General features: G+C 50.9%; 1 protein-coding gene across 2 annotated transcripts in view; it reads left to right on the forward strand.

Annotated features, from left to right (window-relative positions):
* The first annotated feature begins 5,586 nt into the window (after positions 1 to 5,586).
* The window catches only part of XKR6 (XK related 6), a 184,735-nt gene continuing 173,141 nt past the window's right edge, over positions 5,587 to 17,180 (forward strand). The window contains exon 1 of one of the 2 annotated variants that reach the window (XM_074820278.1): positions 5,587 to 6,326. In XM_074820278.1, coding sequence (XP_074676379.1) covers positions 5,587 to 6,326 — 740 coding nt within the window. The remainder of the gene's footprint in view (positions 6,327 to 17,180) is intronic. The other variant, XR_012622701.1, reaches the window with a different exon arrangement.

Below are 17,180 nucleotides of genomic sequence, written 5' to 3' on the forward strand. Positions count from 1 at the left end.
GCTTCTTGCAGTCACCCTCTTCTGCACAGGCCAGTCCCCAGGTGGCCCCACGGTCGCGCATCCAATGTCACTGGTTCAGCTGATTGCATCTAAAAGGTGTCCCACAAAGGCATGTTTCTGAAAGCAGAGAGACAGGTTCCTTTTGATGCGCAGTAATAAATGAAAAGAGTTGCAGCTCTCAGGAGATTAAAGGAAGCCTGAGGAGAGCTGAATAAACCATGTCACCGCAGGTAAGATCTAGATAATAGGAACTATGAAGCCTGTTAATGCACACTTCCCAAGACCATACTAATTTGTAAATTTGTCAGGAGATGTAAAGTAATTTAAATGTAATATTACTGTCCAATAGAGAAGTTTGGGATTCACGTAATTACTTATTTAGTAGAGAATTGTTATCCAGCTTTTATCATGCAACACCTGAGGACCTGAACATGTTTTAGGGCCTTTAATCAAGCTTCACAACCTCTGTAGGTTATAGCAGTAACTCCATTTTGCCAAAAATATAGTGAGAAAGAGGAATCTGTTTTTAAGGAATAGCCTTTTGTTTTAGATACCTTCCTCTGTGATAGTCCCATCCTGTTAAAACTTCAGTGAGTGAAGTGTCACAAGGACATTTACTTTGAAAAGAACCTGCCCCTGACTGGACTACTGGAGCCTAAGCACAATTTTTAATTTTAATTTATTTACTGGAAAGTGTAAGCCTTTCAAAACTACTCAGTTGCATGTGAAATTACAGAGTTGTAAGGAACTGGGATTAGACGTCAAGCACCTGGTCCAGCTGTGAGAACACACCACGTTCAGTTGTTTCAAAATACCAGTATGGACTAACACATGATTATTGACAGTCACTGATAACACTTATCAGTCGATTGCACTGCTAAACTGAAAGCTCAAAAACTAAGCCCTCAAATAAAAAGTGCTAGAGCTGGAAAGCTTCACCCAACATTCCTCACACTCTCTTAGAGGCAGTGGTTAGGATGTCCGTGAGCTGGCTTTTCAATACATAACATCTGGCACCTTCTGCACCTTTCCTAGAGAGCCTAACGACACCAAGTGCTGTCACAGGGAGACAAGGAACAGGAAAAAGCAGCATCGTGTTAATACTCTCGTGATACTTACACGCAGCATTCAAAGACTCATGGAAAGTACAGAAGTTAATCAACAGAAGGACTGACCTAAGAGTGTCTTCTAAGTGAAGCTCACACAATAACTATTACCAACATAGCCAACTTCTAGTACTGCGGAGACTTTAACGTCATTGCAAAGGAAGCTGGAGTCTTTTCTGCCTCATGCATGAATAACAAAGCCACCTGCTATATTCCAGCAGTGGATGCTTTATTGTTAGTGATGATGCATGAGGCAGAAATAATGCAGTTTGATTTTTAGAGACAATACCAAGTTCAGCTTTCAACGCTGTCAGCCCACACTCGTTTGACTTGGGAACTGAGCAAACAACATGGAAGTAATTGATGGAAACTAATGTCACAATAAGATGTCATTTTTCTGACCTACTTTGCTTAAAGTAAATCCCCATTAATTGTAATTATCTGTGCTGGTAGCAGAGTACTCCACATATACCAAACACCCAGCTGGATCCATCCCCCAGTTATTTAAATGAGGTAGTTCCAGATTTACACGGCTCTGTTCCTGGCTTACATACCTCTCTATATATAGTGTTTGTTCCTCTGATCTGAATAAATGCCTGGAAGATGGAAGACCACACAGCTCAATTAGTGTATTGATCAGGACGAAAAAAGCCTTTAACCAACCAGCACAAGAAGGTTATGATCCCATGCCTTGGTTTGCTGGGTGCTGCTGGAGTACCAAGCACGTCTGGTATCTTGCTGGTGCTTCTGAAGAACAGGAAAAAACATGAAATGCAAGGCACAGGCAGATCGGCTCGGAGTGTTGCAAGGGAAAAGCGCTTGCTAAACACATTTTAGAAATACTTGCAGATCCAAGGGTCACCCAGAGTTTACCTGGCCCTCTGGACGCAAGTGCCTCCAGCGTGATGGAAGCGTGGATCTCCGCTCAGCACAGAGAAAAGCTTTCTCCTCTCAAACAAATGAATCAAGAGAGATCTCAACACGGGTGTGATTGACACTAACGACTCCCAAAAAAACTCTTAAAAATACATAATGTTGGCTAATAAAAGCAACAGGCTCTGACTAACGACTCTTCTAGCTCTCTGTAAGGGCCGGTGTTACAACAAAGCAGGACTGCAGTTCTTGTTGATCGAAGGGACAAAGCATCTTTCCCATGTCCTCGGCCAAAGCGACCGCACAGCGGTGGCTGTGGGTACCAGGGAAACGAGGGGTTTGTGGGGTGTTTTGAACGTGGCTGCATCTCTGCTGTGTGCTAAGCGAGTGAGCAGGAGCTGGAGAACATCATGGGAAAATCAGGAATTAAGATATAAGCGGTGGAGATATCACTTCTGGCCACCCACGGAGTCACGTATCCGTGACTCATCGCCTGATGCAGGAAGGAACGTAGCGTACCACGCATCAAAATGGACAAGATCTTTCCAAGGAGAGATGATCTGGGCTGGAAAACCTTTCAAGGGCTTTCATCCCAACTGTTTATTGCCTCTCCTTGGCATGCAATTTCCTTTATAAAATTATGAAGCTATGTGTTAAAACTGGTTACTTTTTTTTTAGTCTCTGTAACTCCTACTGGAAGGATCTTCCGATTTCTAGACTAAATATATTCATGGCCAGTTCCTACTCATTTACTCTTCTGCTGTTGCCCTTCAGTGTCACGACGCCTTTCCCTTCGCTTGCATTTACTTTCCAGAATGTATTTATAGGCAGAAAACATATTCCCTCTCCAGTCTCATTTTGCTAAACTAAACAAGCCAGATTCTTTCAGTCCACAGTAGAAAGACAGACTGTCCTGACCTCTGAACAACGCCTGGCTCTTCCCTGCACATATTCCAGCCTGAATTCAAACCTTTTTGGACACAGATGGCCACAACTGCTCCGAGAAATTCAGAGGCAGGCTCAACAATATATTGAATCATGTCATATATTGCCCAAGAAACTGCTTTTCTCATTTAGTGTGCCAACGCTATAATCCTTAACTGCTGTCTTCTCCCACCCGTATGTCTCATCGCACAAGTTTGGGTTGTTTTTGTATCTAAACAGATGACTCTTCTGCCCCCTGATTGGGTCATGAAATGCAGCATGCACCTACACGTCTATTGACATAATAAGACCAAATAGTTTTATTACTTCTGTGCTGGTTTGGTTTTTGGTTTGTTGTTTGGTTGTTTTTTTTTTTTCCTTTCAAATCACATGTAGCAAATTTGCTACATAGAAAAGTTTGAAGAAATGAGGAATGCTTCCATTTATAGCCCATCACACTGCAAAACAAAAGTTTAAGCTTAATATGGGTGCCTCTCACCCAAGAATATGGGTCCCAGAGTCTTTATTTCTTACTGCTCTGAGAATTAACATACATATTTACTGCTTAGGTTTGAAAGTGTCAAACAGAAGAGGGATTTTATGTTACATATGTATTATTATACGTGCCTTATGCACATGAATTTATTTTGGTCAAGTTAAGGGCTGGCGTTCATCTCACTTATTTCCATATTCATATTTCTTGCCACAGCTTCAGTCAGCAGAAAATAAGGGACTCTCTGCAACATTTGAATTCAGCATCATGGGGATCATGTCCTCTCCGATCCCATTATATCTGTAACACCAGTTTTCTCCTTCTGAAGAACTTTGTGCTGGAGTTTCACGCACTCCAAATGACTTTGATTTGGCCACATACAGGCGTGCATTAGAGTGCATTCATCTGGACAACGCGCAAAGCTTTGCTTTCTGTTTCCTTTCTTCTGTTTCTCCGCTATAGAGGATCCAACCGTTTCAAAACCAGCGTCGTCTTTCGGACTTTGCAGAACTTTTGAACTCCTTCGACATCACTCCGAAAGGCCAAATACATGCTTCCCAGGCAGCTTATTTAATATATGCAAGTCCTCCCACTCTTCTCAAGACTAAATTAGTTTTCCCTCCCTGGAACAAGCATTTTATCTGCACTCATGCACCTTTCCACCTGCCTGTTTGAGGTTTTTTTTTTCCCCCTGTTGAAATTCAGTCTCTGCAAAGCAGTAACTTCGGCAGCCAGTTCTGGAGCCCTGAATCTATCAGCCCTGATACTTTGCCATGATTTAAAAAATAAGAAAAAGAAGAAAACAGAAGAGAAAGGGGAGAATCCAAACTCCCACAGAAAGAGGCAGAAGCAAGAGCCTACAGGAGAGTAAAAGAGATGGAGAAGGAGCATCTGGAAGAAGCACGCTTGTCGAATGGGAGAAAAAACCAACAGAAAAGAGGGGAGATTGCAACCTACAGAGGACAGCACAAGACAGCACAGAAAAGATGGATACGATGAACGAACAAATGTGAACGGGTAGAAGGGGAACCAGGGAGGGAAGGACCTTGGATTTGGCTTCCCCAGCCTGCCAGCGGGTCCTTTGGTGAAACTCCTGCCTGGGGTGCAGCTCAGCCCCCGGGCAGATCCCAAAACTGGAGCTGGGAGCTGCTTCCTCAGCTTGCCAGAGGTTTGTCTCCTCCAACAAGGAGCTGGGCCCGTGGAGAGGAGCCGGCTGGTGTCCCCGAGCCCGTAAGAACAGGGTGGGTGAGGCAGCGTCCCCCAAAGTGGGTAAGGAAGGGACAAGTGCGAAAGGACAGAGGATGGGGGATCCTTGTGTTTAGAAGGAGAGGGACAGGAGGACACTGTGGTGGGGGATTTGGGAGGTCACTGAGGCCATGTGAGGTTGGGGTGCTTGGAGACTGCTGCTATGGGATGGGGGACCTATGGGATGGGTGGGAGAGGAGACGGGGTGGGGTGGGAGACTGCTGCGACGCGATGGGGGTGGGAGAGGAGCCCCCCTTCGCCAGCACGGCCACGGGATGGGAGAAGGCAATGAGGAACCCAGAGGAGAGCCCGGGCCTGGCAGGGACCGGGGAGCTGCTGAGGTGGGGAGGGGGAGGCAGCCCGAGGACAACCTGGGTGTCAGAGTGGTGGTCCCGGGATCTGAGGGCGAGCGGGTGACGAGGACAGGGAGGTCGCACTGCAGGACGGGGGTTCGAGGGCCAAGCCCCCGGGCTGGGGAGCTGGTTCGGGAACGGGATGGGTCAGCAGAAGGGGCCTGGGGAGGGCTGCTGCTGCCAGCGCACGGCGTTGGGGGGGCGGGGAAGAATCCCGATGGATGCGGCGGGTGCTACCGCAGAGGGGCCGGGAGCGGAGCGGTGGGTGCCGGTGCGGCGGGAGCGGGGCAGCGCGGGGGCGCCGGCAGAGCGCAGCCCCGAGCGCGGGGGCCGGGGCCCGGGGCCGGTCTCTTGCGGCGGCCCGGCCCGGCCCAGCCCAGCCCGGCCCGGCTGGCGGCGGCGCTGCCCCGGCCGGTCGCTAGGCGGCCCGGGCCGTCCTGCGCGGGCGCGGAAGCGCCGCCCCCGGAAGCGGCGGGCGGGCAGGCGGGCGGGCGGCGGGTGGGGGGGTGCCGGGAGCGGGGACGGGGGGGGCAGAGCGAGCGAGCGCGCCCGGCGAAGGGGCCGGAGACGCGGCGGCGGCGGCGGCAGCAAGATGGCGGCCAAGTCGGATGGCGGCGGCGGCGGCGGCGGCGGCGGCGGCGGCTTCGCCCAGCTGCACAACCTGGACGAGGCGGCGGCGGCGGCGGCGGCGGCGGGCGTCTGCGGCGGCGGCGTCGGGGCAGCGGCGGCCGAGGGCGCGGAGGAGCCGGGCGGCAGCAGCTCCTTGCACATCTGCCACTGCTGCAACACGTCGTCGTGCTACTGGGGCTGCCGGAGCGCCTGCCTGCGGAGCCTCTTCGGGCGGGCGCCCGCCGCCGCCGCCGCCGAGCCGCTGGCCCCGCGCCCCGCCGCCGAGGGGCCGCCGCGGGCGCCGGAGGGCGCCGAGGCGGGCGAGCGGCCGTGGCTGGACTGCCTGTGGATCGTGCTGGCGCTGCTGGTGCTGCTGGGGGACGTGGGCACGGACCTGTGGCTGGCGCTGCACCACTACGGCCGGCGGGACTACGTCTGGTGCGGCCTGACGCTGGCCTTCGTGCTGCTGCCCTCGGTGCTGGTGCAGATCCTCAGCTTCCGCTGGTTCGTGCAGGACTTCACGGGCGGCGGGCTGGGCGCCGTGCAGGGCCTCAGCAGCCGCGGGCCGCCCATGATGGGGGCCGTCGGCCGCCGGGGGGGACCCGCCGGCGGGGTAGGAGGAGTCGGCGCCACCGCCACCCCCGGGGCGCAGCGCCTCTGCAGGATCTCCGTCTGGGTCTGGCAGACCGTCATCCACCTGCTGCAGATGGGGCAGGTCTGGAGGTAAGGGGGGCGGCCGGGGGTTACCCCCGAGGCGGGGCGGGGGCGTGTGGGGCGGGGGCGGCCGGCGGCCGGCTGCCCGACATGGCGGTGGGTCGGCGCGACCCGGGCGCGGGTGGCCGTGCCCTGGCTGAGGTGGGGCGGACGGGGGTCGCTGCCAGCTCGTGGTTTGAGGTGGACGTGGGTCAGCGTCACCTCATGATCCGAGGCGGACGTGGGTCAGTGTGAGCTCCTGGTCCGAGGTGGACGTGGGTCAGTGTCACCTCATGGTTTGAGGTGGACGTGGGTCAGTGTCACCTCATGGTTTGAGGCGGGTCACCATCCCCTGGCTGAGGTGGGGTGGAGGGGGATCGCTGCCAGATTGTGGTCCGAGGTGGACGTGGGTCAGTGTCACCTCGTGGTCCGAGGTGGACGTGGGTCAGTGTCACCTCGTGGTCTGAGGTGGACGTGGGTCAGTGTCACCTCGTGGTCTGAGGTGGACGTGGGTCAGTGTCACCTCGTGGTCTGAGGTGGACGTGGGTCAGTGTCACCTCGTGGTCTGAGGTGGACGTGGGTCAGTGTCACCTCGTGGTTTGAGGTGGACGTGGGTCAGTGTCACCTCGTGGTTTGAGGTGGACGTGGGTCAGTGTCACCTTGTGGATTGAGGTGGGTCACCATCCCCTGCCTGAGGTGGGGTGGAGGGGGATCGCTCCCAGCTTGTGGTCCAAGGTGGACGTGGGTCACTGTCACCTCATGGTCTGAGGTGGACATGGGTCAGTGTCAGCTTTTGGTCCAAGGTGGATGTGGGTCACTGTCAGCTCTTGGTTTGAGGTGGATGTGGGTCAGTGTTGCCTCATGGTCCAAGGTGGATGTGGGTCACTGTCAGCTCTTGGTTTGAGGTGGATGTGGGTCAGTGTTGCCTCATGGTCCAAGGTGGATGTGGGTCAGTGTCAGCTCTTGGTCCATGGTGGACATGGGTCACTGTCATCTCATGGTTTGAGGTGGGTCATTGTCCCCTGGCTGAGGTGGCAGATGGAGGTTGCTGTCAGCTCATGGCTTGAGGTGGAGGTGGGTCACTGTCACCTCACGGTCTGAGGTGGAGGTGGGTTGGTGTCACCTCATGGTCTGAGGTGGGTCACTGTCCCCTAGCTGAGGTGAGGTGGATGGGCACTGCTGTCACCTTGTGGTCTGAGGTGGACATGGGTCAGTGTCACCTCATGGTTTGAGGTGGAGAGGGGTCACTGTCTCCTGGCTGAAGGGGAGTGGGTGGGATGTTGCTGTCACCTCATGGTTTGAGGTGGGTCACTGTCACCTGGCTGAGGTGGGACCGATGGGGGTCACTGTTACCTCATGGTCTAAGATGGATGGGGGTCAGTGTCACCTCATGGTTTGAGGTGGAGGTGGGTCAGCATCACCTCATGGTCCGAGGTGAACATGGGTCACTGTCACCTCCTGGTTTGAGGCAGAGGTGGGTCACTCTCCCCTGGCTGAGGTGGGGCAGCTGTGGGTTGCTGTTAGCTCATGGTCTGAGATGGACATGGGTCAGTGTCACCTCGTGGTCTGAGGTGGTCGTAGTCAGTGCGGTGTCCCCCGCATGGAGAAGAAAGGGAGATTCGGGGGTTGCTCCCTCTTTGGGTGAGGAGAGACCCAAAGGGAGGAGAGATTCCCACAAAGTGAGCCTGGGGGGCCGATGTGGGGGTTGTTGTCACCTCACGGTCCAAGGTGGATGTGGGTCAGTGCTTCCCTGCGTGGAGGAGGTGGGAGGACCCTCTGTGTGCTGAGGGGGCATCCAAGGGGAAGAGAAGTTCCCCCAAAATGTGTCTGTGGGGCTGAGGTGGGAGGAGTGGGGTTCGTTGGTCCAAGCAGGATGTGGGTCAGTGCCCTCCATGTGGAGATTTGGGGTGACCCCTGCTTCACAGAGGAGAGCCCTAAAGGGAGGAGAGATGCCCCCCAAAGGAGTATGTGGGACTGGAGGGAGGGGAACCTCGTGGCCTGGAGGGGACACGGGTCAGTGCCCCCCACAAGCGTGAGGGGTGGAGGGCGTTCTAGCTCCGTGGGGCTGTAGGTGGTGCCCCAAAGGATGGGGTGGGCTCTTGCTACCCCACAGGCATGGGGCAGGACAGGGAGGGGGGGGGGGGGGGGGGATGGAGCTGCTCTTCCCAACAGGAGCTGGTGGGGGGGACACCCCACTGGTGACAGCGAGGAGACAGGCCCGGGGCTGGGGGTGACCCTTGCATTGGCAGCAGTGCAGAGGGAGGTCCAGTGGCCCTGGGGAGGGCTTGCCCCACCGCTCCCCTTCTGGAGCTTAGGGTGGGGGGCAAGGGGAAGGCCCCACAGAAGGCAGGGGGCTGCTCCAGAGAAGGTCTGCAGGGGGGCGGATGGCGGACCCCCGGCTGCCAAGTGCTGGGATGTGCTGGTTCCAGAGGGTTGGTGTCCTGGAGTGGATTGAACACCCCCGTAGATGATGAGGGGGGTGAGGGTCACATCCATCCCTGAGAGCTTCTCCCCACTCGGCAGAGGGGGAGCCCCCCACCCCCTGCACCGAATGAGCAGGTTGTGGGAGTGGAAAAACGCAGCGTGATGCCTTGGCTGTGGCTTTAGCGAAAGAAGAAACCTTCTCCCTCAGCCAGGCGGCGGGGGAGTGGGGACGGCGTTGGGGCTGCTGGTGTGAGGCTGAAGGTCAGGGACAGGGACTGTTCCGCTCTAGCAGGAGAGGTCCTGGGGTAGAGGAGCCGCTGGCCAGAGGAAGGGTCTGGGAAGTGACCCCCGGGCTCGGGTCGGAATAAAAAAGCATCCTCCAGCGTGAGCTGGAAATTGCATTATCCTCCCCAAAAAGAGATGTGGGAGGAGGCAGGGAGGGATTCTCTGGGATGAAAGCCTGTAGATGCAAACGCTACTGCAGAGATGTCGGTCTTACGGAAAGGGGTGTTGTAAGGACAACTGTAAAGACTCGGCGTGGCCCAGCGTCCTCTGAGACGGGACGTGGGTTAATAAGATGGAAGGGGTGTGAGGTGTGGGTGATGGAGGGTGGAGGGAAGCCTCCAGTTTGTGTCACGGGGTGGTAGATGCTCCCCTTCACCCCACGGATGGGTTAGACTGTAGGGAAGAGGCTGCAGGTGGGGTTGGTTGAGTTTTGTAGCTTTTAAAATAATCCTGAGGGAGAAGACGCTGAATTATTTTAAGGGGGGAGAAGATGACACATCATGGTGAAGCAGGGGGAAGCCCTGGAGGGGCTCGCTGGAAGGGTTAATATCCTTAGGTTGGTATTTCCCAGCTGAATTAATGGGGCAAAAATAACCTCACTGTGGATTTTAGAATTTTTTTTTGCTGGGGTATGGATGAGAAAAAGATGAAGGGGACGGCAGAGAGTGGTGATTGATGGGGAGGTCCTTTTTGTCCCCTACATCTGGGTAGCCGAAGGGGTTAACTCGGCTGCCTAATGAAATCGGTGAAGAAGTGGCTGGAGTTAAGATGGAGACAGCATGGTTGAGCCTGGAGGAGGGGTGCGTGGGTGGAGGCAGGGGAGGGCCTTGACACCTCTTCTGAGGACACGGCTCTCTCGAGATAAAATGAATATACACATCAAAGATTTTTATTTTTTTTAAAGAAGCCGAGGGGGTGGAGGGGAGGGGATCTGTGTGGGAAGGGTACATGAAATGTATACCTAGGAAATAAGCCCATGAAATCGTGCAGCGCAACAGCAAATACATATTTCTTCTGCATCTTCAATGTCATTTGTGTAGCGTTCTCAACTTCTGCTTGGGGGTTTATTCTGATTTTTATGGACAAGATTTGGGCTGGGGGCTGGTGGGAGGGGGATGTCTGCAGGTGATGCATGCAAGGATGATGAATTGGTATGCGACCCTTTCTGCTGCTTTCCCTGGTACTCCTGAGTGCTGATCCCATCAGCAAAAGCAGCCCTCGATGCAGATGCTCCTCTGGCAAGTTAGATTTTTCCCTTCTTGGAGCCAGGCAAAAGGAAATGATTGTGTATTAGCTGTGGTGAAAGCCGGCGTTTGCAAAAACACTCCATGCCATGGCACGCTTGAGTGAACGGGTGGGGAGGGGGACACCGAAGCGATGCAGGTAGAGACAGGGGGGATGTGTGTAGAAGGGTGACTTTTGGGGGGGGGGGGGGGGTAATATGAAGAAGCAAAGCTCAAGTTGCCCAGACTTTTCCCTGCTTTGTTAATGCAGAGGAAAAATATTTGCTTCTGAGGATGTGCAGGGCTGGGACTGCTGAAAGGAACTGAAAAGGAGCTCTGCAGGCTGGATCATGTTAGGTGAAATGAGGGAGCTTTCTCTCCTGTTGATCGCTAATCCCGCTAGCACACGGCTCCTGCTTTTTAAGGCACGCTGGACAGCGTGGAGCTGACTCCCAGTATCTGGCCAGAGCAAGAATTAACTTCATGGGATCTGTGGGCTAGCCTCCACGAGGGTGTCTTTTTGCATTCCCACTGTAGCTATTGCAAACGCCATTAAAATTAATCTTGAATGCGGTGATGGGACTAATACTGGAAAGTGCTGTTTTAGCGGCGTTTGCCTGCAGCTAAATCGCTCCGTGCTGGTAAGAAGTTTTTACGTGGGGACGGAGGAGGAAGACCTAGGACGATGTAAGTTCAGCGCATGATGCACCGAGCCTGGTTTCCTGCATGATCATGGGCACGCGCTGCGACTGCATGGAGCGTGATCGGGATTGTACGTTCTGTAGAGGCTGGCGTGGCTGTTGCTCAGCAGCTGGAAGCAAAGTCGTAGAGAATAGAGGGGGCAGGTTGGAGTTGTGCAGAAATCCTCGTCCTGAATACGTTAGGTAATCTGGGTTTTGACTTGGAAGATAACACGATTCCTGTAGGGACTTCTCTTCCTAAATCTTGGGAAGACTTGCCAGTAAGGTGATGAATAAATAACATTTTATGACAGAAATGCAAACATACATGGGGCTCTTGTTTTAGCAAGATTGTCTCTTGATTTTGTCAGGATTGTGGAAGTAACTTGTTGGTTTTGAGCAACCTTCTGTTCATGTCCTCTGTTGTCCTATTCAGACAGTGAATTGTGACCAGGCAGGAGTGCTGGCAGGGGGGGGGTGGGTGGGTGTGAGTGAAAATACTGAGAGGGGGGTTAATGATATTCCTGCTTTTTTGTGGTTGTTTTTTGCTCAGCTGGGAACCAAAGGCTGTGTTAACACTGCCTGCCTATAGTGGCTGCTGGAAACAAAGTACACATACACATTGTAAAAACGTGTCTCTGTGTGTGTATATATATGTAGATATATATTTTTAATTCTTGCTTGAATGATCTCAAACAGCATTCCCACTGATAAAGCTCAGGTCCTGCAGTTTTTACCTCTATAAATCTACAGTTCTCGCCTTTCAATCTCAAATCTCTTAGATTATTTTGAGGACTAGAACAATTCAGCCAGACTGTCTGAGAAGTAAAGGATGCCAGTTGGGGCACATTACTCTCACTATTGAGCTGCTGCACTGCAAGCTGCAGCAGGGCTGTTCATTGAGGAGGGATGTTGCAGTGCTGTGGTTTTGCTGGAAATAGGCTGAAGGCAGGTCGGTCGTCAGAGCTTGCCAGGGCTGTTGCTTTTGCTGAAGCCATTCAGCTGTGTAAATTCAGAAGAGAGAGTTTTGACTTGAAGTTTTTGTTGCACAAGTTGTATTAATGAACTTCTATGTCTGCTGTACCTTGCTTTAACCTCTGTTGTAAGTGGGTTAGTGGGTTGTGATCGCTGTCCTGGAATACAAGGTTTAAAGTATGATCCTTTGCGTTGCGGCATGCTGTTAAAGCAAACATTATTGGATTCCATTGGATTAACAGTATGTGGAGTTTGAGCTAAAATGAATGCTGATCAGCTGGAAATCGCTCTGTGTCAAACTGTCAGTAATGGTAAGTTTCGTGACTTGAATGTAATATGTTTGTGGGTCTTGGTTTTAAAACTGATTTGAATACATATTTAGAAGAAAAACATTCTGGAAAAAAGCAACTAAACAGACCAGAACAACCCTTGTCACAGTTTTGACATTAAAAACACCTTGTGTGTTTGTGTGATTAAAAGAAAAATTCCTAAAATTTAAGCGAAGACTTGACATCTTGTTTATTAGTGGAAAGACCAAATCTATGAGTTATTCATCTTTAGGCATGCCCGGAGGTGGAAGGATGAATCAGTGGGTTTAAATGGAATATGTGGTATTTAATGACTACGTGATGAGTGGGTTTAGGCTCTACTAAAATACTTTGTTCTGGGATGAGCTGCGAGTTAGATACCTGCTACTTCAGATAGTTTGGAAATACAGGCGGCTACAACTCTTAAGATACCTGCCCGAGTCCCTTGAAGTGGGAGACATCTGCTTGTCAAATGACAGATGAACGAGAACCTGCTGACCTAATCCTGCCGCATTGTCTTGGTTTGGGATGTTCAGCTCTGTAGAGCCTGTCTGTAAATTTACTGCCTGCCCTGGCACACTCGAATATTTTTTTCAGCTTTTTCTGGTTAGCTTGTCTGGCAGCTAAGTTTTTCCCTTTAGCCAAGTTTTAACAGCTTGCTTTTATAGTATGGAGTTTTGTCAGCTTTTGGCAAGTTGGCAGAGAAAAAACATTCTGGGATAAATGATAAATATGTTCTTCCTACAAAATCAGGTCTGGGGTATAACTTTTTTTTCCCACTGAGGCGGTTCTCCTTTCCAAAAACCTCTGCCCCCATTTCTAAGAATTTTCTGTGGGATCTTTGTAAGTAATTGCCGGGCTGCGGATGCAAAGGTCCAAAGACATTGAGTCGGAAGTGCAAGGCAGGTAGGTTGTGTGTGTGTGAAAATAACAATCATATTAATAATCATGAAAAAAGGCTTTACCACTTGAGTAGGGTCTCCATTGGTTTCGGGATGGTGGCGAGGCTCCGTGTCTTATTGAGTGCTACCCACTAGAGGGGGTCAAACCACAGATGTTGAAGCAGATCTGCTGTGCCAGCCTTGGGAGGGCAGAGTTTTCTCCAAACCTTTTCTTGGGAGGAATAACGTGCTGCCCTGGCCTGGTGGGAAATTCTCCTTCCCATGCAATTCGCTGTTTGGGCAGCAACAGCATGACTTGGGTCGGTGGGTGAGCGGGACTTGGAGGAGAAACTGGAGTTTGGTTTCCTCTTGGACGTGGGGATGTGCTGTTGAGGAAGAGCCATGTGGGCACGAGGTGGTCCTGTGGTGACAACAGCTCGTCACCTCTCTGCCATAGTATCTGGGGAGGAGGAAGGGGAAGCAGAAATGCTTTGGTGGCCTGACTTTGTTCTTACTGGAGCCAGCATAATGTTTCCATGGCTTTTAAGACGCGGACACCGGTGCTGGGTATTTTCAAGAGACCATCTCCAGGGGTTTGAAAACTAGAAGGGAAGATGGCTGCTTTGAAGTTGGCTTGCAGGCTGCTCTCCTGAATGCTGCTACCCGCGTGGTCTTTGACCGGAACGTCCCTTTTCAGTTGCTCAGGCTTCATGCTGAACTCTAGGAGAGACAGTCGTGCCTTTTTTTCCAGGTGCCCTACAGCTTTATCACTAATGCCAGTGGCAACCTGAAAGCGCTCTTCCTGGTGAAGGGGAGGCAGGGTGCCAAGGGAAGGAGGAAAAATGGCTCACCTTTTTTTTTTTATGTTAAAATTATAAGCTCTTGATTTCCCACCTTTCTAGACACTTCCATTTTGCTTTTAGCTGCACTGAGCTAGCTTTATTCCTTGCAGTGGTTCTCCTCTCAGTACAAATGTAGGTTATTCAGGGAGCATTTCTTTTAATGAAAAGGATGGAGGTAGAACTGATGGTGATAAAGCATCTCTTTGGAGGAGAGCTGATTTCACTGTCTTGAGACTGCAAGGAGCAGAAATTGGACGTCAAACGCGTAATTTTCCTTGGGGAATCAAGGTGAGCCTGTGGAGAAGTCTGGATCCCTCACAGAACTTCTCCCTGTACTTTCATTTTGCTTTATTTTCCTTGAATCCTGGCTTGGTTTTTAGCACCTCACTGTCATGAAAATCAGTGGTAGTATAAGCCAGCGTTTCAACACCTGAAAGCTTTTAAGTAGGAAGAGCTATGAATCAGAGTAATGCTTTGCTGTGGCTAGAGATAAAATTAAATTGTAGTTAAAGGTATAAGCAAAGAATATGTAGCAAATATTGTTACTTCATTGACCGACCTTCTGATGTGCTGGGATTCAGACTGATGCCCTTAGTCTGCTGTGACTGCTTTAGGGCACTTGTCCAAATTGGATCCCAAGAAAACAGGGAAAGAGCTTTCCTGGGAGCAGAATCTTTAGAAAAACCTCAAACCCAGAGCCAGTCTGACAGTGGGAGGAGCAGCTTGCATTTCTAATCCTGTGGAGCAGAACAGCATGATCTCTGCAGGGCGTATCAACAAGGCACATCCCATGTCCTTGGGGACTGGTGGTGCCCACCCGCAGTGTCAAGGATACTCCAAAAATCTCCTGGGTTGTGGGACTGAGCATTTGGCCATGTCCCAGGGCAGCTGGTAGCAGCCCACTGCAGCTCCCCATGGCTGGATTTTTATTTTTATATTTTTTGCAATTCCCCCCACTCTGGGAATTTGTATTGCCCACCACCCTGTATTCCAGTTTCAGCCTATGTTTGGTTACACGTAGCTGCTGGAGCATAGGAGCCATGTTTACCTTGCTCAGGAGAAGTCTCAGGAGTTGCTGTTTGTCCGCCCTTGGGCAAATTTGACCCAGGGACTGAGTACTCCATTTAAAGTATGCACATGCTTGGATGGCTGAGCTATGTGTCTGCATCTGCTTTCGTTATTTCGGTATAAATGGGTGTGTTATTCCTTCCATCAGTGTCTCGAAGTCCTAGCTGAACCAGCAGCCCTGTTAGAGCAAAATCGGATCTTGGCCAAGAGACAAAAAATAGAGCGAAAGGCAATCTTAGATGTGTCCCCAAAATTATAATGGGACCTGAAGACTGTGCTTCTCCTCACATCTCCTTTCTTCTGAAATCTGTGAGAGCTCAGGTTCACCTATGAAATATTCACAGTCTGTCCTTAAGTGACTTCAGCTGCACAGAAGATCTTTTGCAGAATTGGCAGCTTTGCTGAAACCTCCTGTATTCAAGGCCAGAGCCTTTACCACCAGGAACTCTTCTTCCTCTGCTCTTCTCTGCCTGTGCGGTTGCACGTTATGATGATTTGGTTTACATGCTGCAGAGGCTCTTGGGGCTTTTTGCATCCCTAATAAATATATATATATATATAGTAACACCTTTTGCACAGGATGGGCTGAGGGAATAGGTGCATTCTTACTTGTCCCAAAACCCCATGGGAAATAGGACTAAGACAGGAGTGCATCATAAATGCTGCCTTAGTGCCCTTCTGTAGATGGTCTGTGAGCGGGGACTAAGAAAAACAAGCCTGTTGTGAACAGGCTTAAATTAACACTGCAGAGGTCTGCACTCATGCTGGAAAAACTCGATAGGCTGTTGTGCTATATCACCCTTTCTACCTTTGCAGGTCATCTTGATGTGGGAAAAATTGGCTGTAAAACCCCCACCAATTTGGCAGAACTCTTATTAAAAACTCTTCAGGAGCCACAATGCAAAAGGCTCTGGCACCTGGAGCTGCCTTTATCACCTTTCTAATTAAACCTGTGGAAAAAGCAAATCAAATCCAAGCGACAGAGAAGCGTGGCCAGCTGCTGGAGCCTCCTTCAGCTCGTGGGTCTCACTCGATGGGGTTTTCAGTAGGGCAGCAGTGGGGCAGGCGTGCCGGGCCATGCTTCTGCTTGCACGATGGGCACTGGACTTCACAGCTCTCTGCAAAAATAAAGGAGTGTTGGGCACCCCCATCCTTTCAGTGGGGTGGCTCAGGCTTGTCTGCTAAAGCAGGGGGATGGCAAGTATCCCGGTGAGTTTGCAGAGAGTTCCAGAGTCTGGGAAAATCACCATTTCCCTATTTTTTATGGTAAAAGAAGAACAGTTTAACTCTTCGTGCTAGATTCCCCCACACAGGCAGTCCTGGATGATAGGACTGGCAGTAATGCGTTGCCTGATGTACCAAACACAGAAGACAGCAGTAAAGCACCAGGAGTGGTTTTGAGTTTGGGATTGGAATTCATCCCAGTTATGTCTAAGCGAGGGAAAAAAGAGCAACGGAGGCCGATGTTGTTGAAGTAAAAATTGTAAAGAGTGGTATAAGCAGAAGGCATTTAAATAATGTAAACAGTCTGGCATGGGAGGAAGGATGGGAGGCATTCCAGAAACAAAGGGAAAATAGTTTTAAAACATGGCTAAAAATATACCAACTCTTGAATTCCAGAGATTATCTCAATTAGCACTTTTTCAATATATCTTTACAACGGAATTGTAGGAGTTCACAAAAGATAATAGAGGCTATGAGATACAGAAAAGTGATATTAATTTGTTTAATTAAAAGGATGAAGGGCTCCCTAAAATAAGATTCACTTATCTTCTGTCGCAGGGAAGAACGAGGTTATATTCAGAAAATCACAGCTTGTAGCATTGTAGCGTGGAGAAAGCGTGGCGGGAGCCAGGGCTGGGAGTAGGAGCCCCCTTCTTCAGCCTTGGCAGTTGCTTGCTCAATGACTTTCAATAGCAAATCCCTTCCCATGAGATTAATGTGCTATTAGAGCAAAATGGTATGATTCTACATTTCCAAGAGGCTTTTGTTTGATGTTTGGGAAGCAGAAATTGGACATTTTCCTCTAATAAAAAAAAATAAAATATTCAGACATCAGAGCTTGCAGGTGCAGGCAAACGCACTTTTAACTGGGCTGTGTGGAGCTGTGCATGTATGTGCTTGATGTCATCTTTGGTTTTGGAGGCGTGCTAGCATGTCAGAATTTATGTCTAGCCTCAGCTCTGCGTATACATCCC

The sequence above is a fragment of the Strix aluco genome, chromosome 3 (genome assembly GCF_031877795.1).
Source record: "Strix aluco isolate bStrAlu1 chromosome 3, bStrAlu1.hap1, whole genome shotgun sequence".
Classification (NCBI taxonomy): domain Eukaryota; kingdom Metazoa; phylum Chordata; class Aves; order Strigiformes; family Strigidae; genus Strix; species Strix aluco.